The following is an 8,243-nucleotide window of genomic DNA, read 5'->3' as shown; positions in this document are numbered from 1 at the left end:
TGGTAATTGAAGAGACAGGGAGAGTTATTGCACATGTTTATCTGAAATCGGAGGAGAATGTCAACATCAAGCTAGTAGGAGGGTTTGGAGAAGGAGGAGCCAGCGTAGCGTACAGTGGCGCCGCGATGCAGCAGCATAATGAGAGTATGTATAAAATCTGCATAAAACCAAAGTGGTTTGCAAGATCTGTCAAGCAGAGTCATTTATTGTAGAAATAGTACAAAACTCAGAAACAACTTGACAAGGTATCACCCTATGGTAACGTTAGCTTCCGACAACAAGCCGTCCAGGGCAAAACAAAAGAAACTGAAGGACCCACTGGCATTACCACACGATTCTCCGCAGGTCATAAAGATGACAGAGGCCATCGCCGAGTACGCCCGCACTCAGTAGTGGAAAATGAAGCCTTCAAGCGGCTCGCTCAGGGGCTCGATCCACACTATGTTATGGCGCAACATAAATGTCTGAATGAAACTGTTAGCCCCATGATGTATTCATGTGTGAAATAAGACATGCTAATTGAAGTTTATTCTAGTTTTGCTAGCATTAATATTATTTTCACACTTTAAGAAACGATGCATTGATTTGTAGTGATAGAATATTGTAGTACAATACACTTTCAATTGCAATTCCTTTCTAATTTAAAAGTTGCACTTTTAAGACTTGAGACAGTTTTGTTTGAAGTTCAAGTTTAAACTGTCCAATTCACTACTTTGTTATTAAAACCTGTTGTTTATGGTGATAAAAAAGAAAAAGTACACACAATAAGTACACTTCTATTTTGTAACGGAGTTGAACCTTTTTCTAATGATCAGATCGAATCAGATTGAAACATGATTGAGCGATTTACAACCTCATGAATGAAAATTAACTTGATTTAGGGTATTGGCCATGATAACCAGCCCTAGTCGCCTATACAGGCAGATTTCCAGTATTGGGGTGTGCTTTGACACAGTCATCAGAGGTCAACACAAAGTATGTCACTATACAAGGAGTCATGCCAAATGATAGTGCAGCATTATGAGAGGCCCGGTTCTCTTTAAGGATGCATCCAAAGACAGGCAGACCTGCAGAAATCCTTTGTTGAATCAGGGCGCTGTACAATTCTCGCAAGTGACCAGCCCGTCTATATTCTGGTTGGGTGTAGGCCATCCTGATCTCGTTGAACTCATCTGTCAGCAGCCAAGACACAGGTTGTCCCTTCTCATCCACCACACAGTAGTTTGGGAGGTATTTGATATAGGCTTTCACTAGATTGATGCACTCCTTGCTTGTTCCATGACGCCGGGTGTTTACCACAAGCACAGCGTGGGATTCGCTCAAACTTGTCGTCGTTTTTTTGTACTTGTATGTCTTCCTGATAATCAGAAAACAATGTAAAAAAAAAAGATGACAATTCAATGAATGGGAGACTTCTTTTCTACTTACTGTGGCCTGCTGAATGTCTCTGGGCTGTAGTGGATGAAGGTACGGAAGCATCCAGATATATCTTTTAGATGGAGTCCTCTGAGAGAAGCCATTTCCTTTAAGATTTGATGATGAGTACTTTCAACTAAAGAAAGACATGAGAACTAAATGTACAGTGTTTGTTTGAAAATTGCCCAGAGCACATTTCCTTGGATATATCATATCAAACAAAATTGCTAATTCCAAAAGGATCAAAACCAGTCGATTGAGTGGGTTTATCACATACTTTGTCAAAGTAAAATTGAAATCAGTCTAAGTCCTGTCATGTTCTGCTGGAGCTGAAATAATACTCCATTTTGCAGTATTATTTGTGCCACCTGCGCACACCTGAAAGCAATCATTATCAAGCCTTCTTAAGCGCCCTTTGTTGTGCTACCTTGCGTGTTGTTAGCTCTCTGGACATTAAAGGGACAGTTTGGATTTTTTGACATGAAGTTGTATGACATCCCCATCAACAGTGACTTAGACCCCAGTTGGTCCTGTGAGCCCAGTTCTGATCAGTGAGTTCCTGGGGCCACTTAAGTAAAGAGTTTGGCTTTCAAAAACAATATGCATTCAAGAGTAATACATTTGTGTAAAACTCATGTTTTATTTCTTCCTACTTTATTAATTTTTATTTCTCGTATAAACTATGATGTCACCACGTTGCTACGTCACACGGTCACGTGACGGTGCACGATCAGTATAGCATATTATCCGGAAGGGATTAGCCACCCGTAGATGCGAGAGATATGCTTGGGCAAAGAGTTGCTGCATGTATGTCTTAGTTGTTTGTTCGCTTATTTAACAATTTTAAGTTCTAAAACTAAATGCACGTGTTGTCGGAATATACCATCCACCGGTGCCAGGCCACATCAAAGGGAGCAGGCGTTTTGATAGAAACTGCCTTAATTAAGCCTGCCTTTAATTAAGCCTGCTTTCTCTAAATATGTTCTATGGAATGGAACTTAATTAATGTCCAGTTTTTATTTAGATGTTTCAAATCTATGACCAACTTGTTAATGTAATTTGAGGCATTTTAAAGTCCAACTTTTAAGCAATAGTTAGTGCCAACTGAATTAATGAACTTCAGTGCACTTAAATGCACTTTGGGCTTTGACTAGTGTATACCATACACTGTTATTTATTGAAAGTTTATTTTGATACTTTTGATTATTATAATGAAAAATTTAATACTTCAATTATTTATTAGAAGGGAATTTATCTTTTTGAATTAATATATTGTACAATATTGAAGTTACATTGCTATTTATGATATGACTTGTATTATTTAATAGGGATGAGCGAATACGCCACTATCTGTATCTGTACTCGGAGTGGGCCGGGGCATAAACCAGATAACTCATATGTCTACAAGTGATCTATACAACTTTATTATTGAATTATTTGTTTTATGATCTGTGTGAAGTTGGTGTTTCATGCAAAACATCCACTGATGGCAAAGAGAGCAATAATCTGTGAGCCTTGATCACTGTATTTTTCTCAAAAGCACGCGTTCAGTACTACAAGCAAGTGTTCCAACTGATTTTATGTCACCAGCCAATTTATAAGCAAGCAGACGAAAAAAAATAAAAAATCTTGTCCGTTATGAAACAAGTTTCAGATTGTAACATGCATACTGCAACGTATTGAGAAGGGTGTAATATTTTACCATGCTTATGTATATAATGTAGTATGATAGCCATGCAGGCAGAATGTTTGATGCAGCTCTTGTGCAGGTGTACCTAATGTTGTGGCCGGTCAATGCATCTTACTGTTACCACTGTCTGTGTACTGCCAACTGAAAATTAACAAAAAATTTATATTGGAGGTAGCACGCCTGTTTTATGATGACTTCATGGAATAAGACAAAAATACATTTCAAGGAAAAAAGCGGTCATGCTACCCCAGTTGAGTTGCGTGAGTGACTGACACAACACAAGCCTGCACAGCGCTGTCTTGTCAAATGCACCGCACACTTTACGAAACAAGTTTACCAAGTAACTTTAGGTACAAAGGTGAACTGAGGAAAACCTCATAAAGTGGAGGCAGTGGGCAACGCCACACGAGCTGTTTTCAACTTGCCAATTGCACCGTGTACGTGAATGAGGCACCGATCAACTCCTCAGTGGCTCCAGCCTGCACCTGTCTGTCTCGGGAGGGGCAGTCGCTGTGTGTGACTGGCCAATCGCATAGTGTGAAGATTGACTACACGATGAGGATTTTCTTTCATCACGATTACGGATCATGACAAGATGCATTCATCCCTATTATTTAATATAGTTTTACAGCTTGATGAGGAAGTTTATGTGCATGTGGTTTTACACTGGTCTTGTTTTAGAAACAGTAGGCCAGATTTCGATGCAGAACTAAGATCTCTGCACCAAGACAGCCTGAAGCTCTACTCAGCCCGGACTCGCACCTGGAGAACTCTCATCCACCTGCTGTGGTCGGGCCGGTAGGAGGCTTTGCAGCCATCCCTTTCCTCTTCTGTCCCTTTGCAACTCGATACTCACTGGCCCTTCACATGAACTCTCGGTCCCCTCCTTCACTCATAACTTGACACTCAGCTGCGCGGGCCATTAAACTGTTGCGTTGAGTTCTCTTTGGGACTCTCAAACTATTGCGCTTCCTGGAATAACTGAACATTTATTGAATGCCTTGAATGTGATATGATGATTCGGCAGATAACGATGATTATAATTGAATTGTGAATTGATTTTGTGAATGGCCATTTGTATCCAAATTTGTGTGTATTGTTGTTTGTTGTCTGCCTTTTCTATATAATGTGTGGTACCACCGAAACTTCATTCCGTGTTCCAACCCGAGCCGAACTTACGTTTTCTGACTCTAGCCCATATCTTAAAAGTGTTGTTGCTCAGTACCTATACTGTACTTTAATAACGTAACGTACATGCCACATTTGGGTCACAAAAATGCTTCCTCGATAAAATCACACCTCACAAATCGCTCTGTGTTACTTTCTCTCTCTTCTCTACTTAATGTGTGCTATCGCCTGTCCATTTATGTGTACGAGCAGCCATCTTGTTTACGTATGTGTTCCGCAGCAGATGAAGATGCGAGCGCCGCAGCCATCTTCATCACATACGTTCACTACGTCCCTCATCACCGAAATCCCACCAGAACTGGGCTCACGGGACTATGTGGGGAGTAAGTCACTGTTGATGCACTACACTGCTGATTGGAATGTCATACAACTTCATGTCAAAAAATCCACACCATCCCTTTAGCTCTCCAAGTATTTTGTGAGTACCTTGTCTCTGCTCGGCTTTTTTCAGCAGCTCTTTCTCTTTCATAGTTTTGTGAGGCTTTGCCCATTTTTTTGATTGTTGTTTTCTCATTTTGTTTGTCTTTTCCCACTCCATCGGCGTGCGCCTTTTGTATTAAACCTTTTTGTTCACCGTATTTTTGTGTCGCCGCTGCTTTGGGGTCCAAACACCCGGCTAGACGCCGATCATAACAAGTCCAAGTGAAATAAGATGCATCCATTTAAATACCATTTATTAGATGAGTACATAGGAACCAGTTTCAATTAGAAGCATGTTTAGACAAAGCTAGCAAGCAAAATAAGCTACTTGTAAAAGCTGCTGTGTAGAAGCATTTGTATGTTAGAAAGATCCAAATCTCAAATACATTTGAAAACACACATAAATAGCTTCAATGTGCTCAGTTAAAAGGTTCTACAGTCATCCGTTGCATTATTGCGGTTTGATTATCACGCCCTCGCTATATTGCGTTTTTTTCAGAAATTATTAAATTAGCTCTGTTTCGTGGTAGATTACGGTCTATTATTATTCAAAACATACTAAAGTACGAGTGATATGTAGTATTTTATTCACGAGGCAGCAGGAACGACACAAAACATTTATTAGACATTACCTTACATTACATTACCTTAACACTGCATGAAGTCATGAAGTCAGCCATGGCGTGTAAAAAGGTCTCCTTCCATGTGGAAGTGGTAAATTTTTGGTTTTTAAGTTTAGAAGAAATAAATCTGAGGCGAACTGGTTAGCTCGCTAGCTAGCGACAGTCTCGAGTCCTTGCAGCATAAGAGTTGTGCAATATGATGTAAACAATGAATAATAGAAGTGTAAAGGTGACTATAGGTGTGTTATTTCATGTCTACAGGGCTCTAATAATGTAAAAAAAAACACATTTAGCAAGTTCTAAACAGGTTTCTATGCCCTAAATACAAACATTGAGTCGTATATGTGACCTGCACTCTGAAGAAGACTGCAAGTAAACAGTCGAAACTGTCAGGTCTGAAAAACTAGCCAACTCTGGTCTGTAAAAAAAAAACTGTTTAGAATGATTGAATCCTATATTGCGGAAATTAATTTATCTCGGTCGGGTCTGGAACCACATAACCGCTATAAACAAGGGACGACTGTAAATGGATGGAAATTTAAATGTTTTTTGGAGACTTCATACATTCGACTTCATTCGTGATACAATTTTGATTTTTACAATGTTATCATTGTCTGTTTACGCTGTACCTGTTTTTGACCATAACAGATGGCAGTACTGAATGTAGGCCACGAGTCAACACACATCTCCAGTTGAAACATGTTGTCATCCAGTATATGGAACAATCCACCAAGTACCTGGAATACAAAGCAGCAGGGAAGAATTATTACTGACAATGCGGATGTTGGACTGTGTAGTATGGTTGTAATACTAAACAACCTACAAAGCAGCTAATTTATTACATTAATCGACTGTGGCAGTTCTCTTGAAAGAATATTTTTCATCAGAATCAGGTCCTTGAATGCATTCAAGATGATCATTTTGGTTGTACTAGTTTGACCTGCCTGCTTCAATACACTTGCAGTTAAACCAATTTGCAAAGTAACCACAGTCACACCTTCAAATATTACTGACTACGTAAAGTACTGCCCCACAGCGTCACTGTTTATGTATTTTTGTCCTCATTTGAAATATGTAATTATTCACTGAGGGATGTTAAAAGCACTCCAAATGATGAGTCACATGTGTTCAGTAATACTGCTGTCAATCAAATGCCCCACCCACCCATTGGTGTTCTGGGCTTAATCTGTTCGCAATGCAAACTACAAATAAACTGAGGGAGAGAAGGAATTTGAGGTAAATGAGCTAACAATCACCAGCCGACATTTATTTGCGATATATCCTGCAACTCTGTACGCTAAAAAGTATTTAAAATGTGTATTGACATGAAGTTTCTGAGTAATTACCAAGTGCGCATCTGCAGTATTTATGGATTTAACAAAGGCATTTGAGACAATTAATCACTATAATTTAATTAAAAAACTAAAACGGTCTGGAATCAGAGTGTTACTTTTTAACTGGGTAAAAAGCTACTTGGCAAATAGGATACAATATGTGAAGCTAGGAGAATATACACTGGTGTGAAAAGTGTTTGCCCCCTTTCTGAATTCTTTTTTTTTTGCATGTTTGTCACACTAAAATGTTTCAGATCAACAAACAAATTTAAATGTTAGTCAATAACAACACAATGGAACACAAAATGCAGTTTTTACATGAAAGTTTTTTTCATTAAGGAAGAAAAACATCCAAACCTACATGGCCCTGTGTGAAAAAGTGATTTCCCCCTAAACCTAATAACTGGTTGGGCCAACATTAGCAGCAACAACTGCAATCAAGCATTTGCGATAAATTGCAATGAGTCTCTTACAGCGCTGTGGAGGAATTTTGGCCACTCATCTTTGTAGAATTGTTGCAATTCAGCCACATTGAAGGGGTGTCGAGCATGAACGGCCTTTTTAAGGTCATGCCAAAGCATCTCAATAGGATTCAGGTCAGGACTTTAACTAGGTCACTCCAAAGTCTTCATTTTGTTTTTCTTAAGCCATTCAGAAGTGGACTTGCTGGTGTGTTTTGTTGTTGTTTTTGTTATTGTCCTGCTGCAGAACCCAAGTTTCTTCTGATCATGTCAGTTTAAGACTTAAAATAATGTACTGATTTAGAAGCCCCACCCATTTCCGGTTAAACCACTCCCACTTGTGGCTTATGCCACACCCACTCCGAGTACAGCTACGGATACAGATAATTTAGATGGGTGAACAGATACTGATACAGATATTAGTGTACTCGCTCACCCCTAGTCACGAGGATTAATCAGATGCGTTCCTGCCACCACAGGAGTGACTAAAAAGGGGTAGCCCTGATATGACACACCTGTGGCTTGTATGGTAGCTCCTCCCCTCAATTAAGTACAGGCTATGAAATGAGAAAAACACCAAGCTGGACTGGTCCGTCAACACCCACGCCCTCTACAAGAAGGGCCAGAGTCGCCTTCACCTGCTGAGGAGACTGAGGTCCTTTGGTGTGTGCAGGACTCTTTTACGGACCTTTTATGACTCTGTGGTGGCCTCAGCCATCTTCTATGCTGTGGGCTGCTGGAGAGGGGGCAGCACGGACAGGGACAGGAGCAGGATAAATAGACTGATCAGGCGAGCTAGCTCTGTCCTGGACGGTCCTCTGGACTCCGTGGAGGAAGTGGGGGAGAGAAGGATGTTGGCTAAGCTGACATCCATCATGAACAACACCTCTCACCCGCTACATGACACTGTTGTTTCCCTGAGCAGCTCCTTCAGTACCAGACTGTTACACCCACGGTGTAAGAAGGAGAGGTTCCGCAGGTCCTTCATACCGACCGCTGTCAGGCTCTACAACACCTGCACCACCTGAACCATGTTGTAGACACTATGCTTTCTTTACACTGTTCTCTTTACTTGTCTTGCTGCTGTAACAAGTAAATTTCCCCGCTGTGG

The 8,243-nt window shown here is 40.3% G+C and overlaps 1 protein-coding gene across 1 annotated transcript; it reads right to left on the bottom strand.

The window, feature by feature from the left end:
* Positions 1-912: 912 nt before the first annotated feature.
* LOC129178533 (glycine N-acyltransferase-like protein 1) lies at positions 913-6,257 on the bottom strand. The gene is made up of 4 exons (XM_054770851.1): positions 6,180-6,257; positions 5,960-6,074; positions 1,429-1,552; positions 913-1,357 (listed from the first exon to the last, which is right to left on the bottom strand). The coding sequence occupies exons 1-4, from the start codon at positions 6,255-6,257 to the stop codon at positions 913-915; spliced, it is 762 nt and encodes a 253-aa protein (XP_054626826.1).
* Positions 6,258-8,243: the final 1,986 nt, after the last annotated feature.

This window comes from Dunckerocampus dactyliophorus, chromosome 3, assembly GCF_027744805.1.
Source record: "Dunckerocampus dactyliophorus isolate RoL2022-P2 chromosome 3, RoL_Ddac_1.1, whole genome shotgun sequence".
NCBI classification, from domain to species: Eukaryota; Metazoa; Chordata; class Actinopteri; order Syngnathiformes; family Syngnathidae; genus Dunckerocampus; species Dunckerocampus dactyliophorus.
The sequence above is the reverse complement of the archived record's forward strand: the minus strand, read 5'-3'. Positions and strand labels throughout refer to the sequence as shown.

What these genes read in the sequence shown, in the direction of transcription:
- LOC129178533 (XM_054770851.1), bottom strand. Translation starts at nt 6,257, where the DNA reads ATGATCATCTTGAATGCATTCAAGGACCTGATTCTGATGAAAAATATT. An exon ending in AACTGCCACAGTCGATTAAT is followed by an intron (nt 6,075 to 6,179) that starts GTAATAAATTAG and finishes TTTGTATTCCAG; the next exon opens with GTACTTGGTGGATTGTTCCA. An exon ending in GAGACATTCAGCAGGCCACA is followed by an intron (nt 1,358 to 1,428) that starts GTAAGTAGAAAA and finishes TCTGATTATCAG; the next exon opens with GAAGACATACAAGTACAAAA.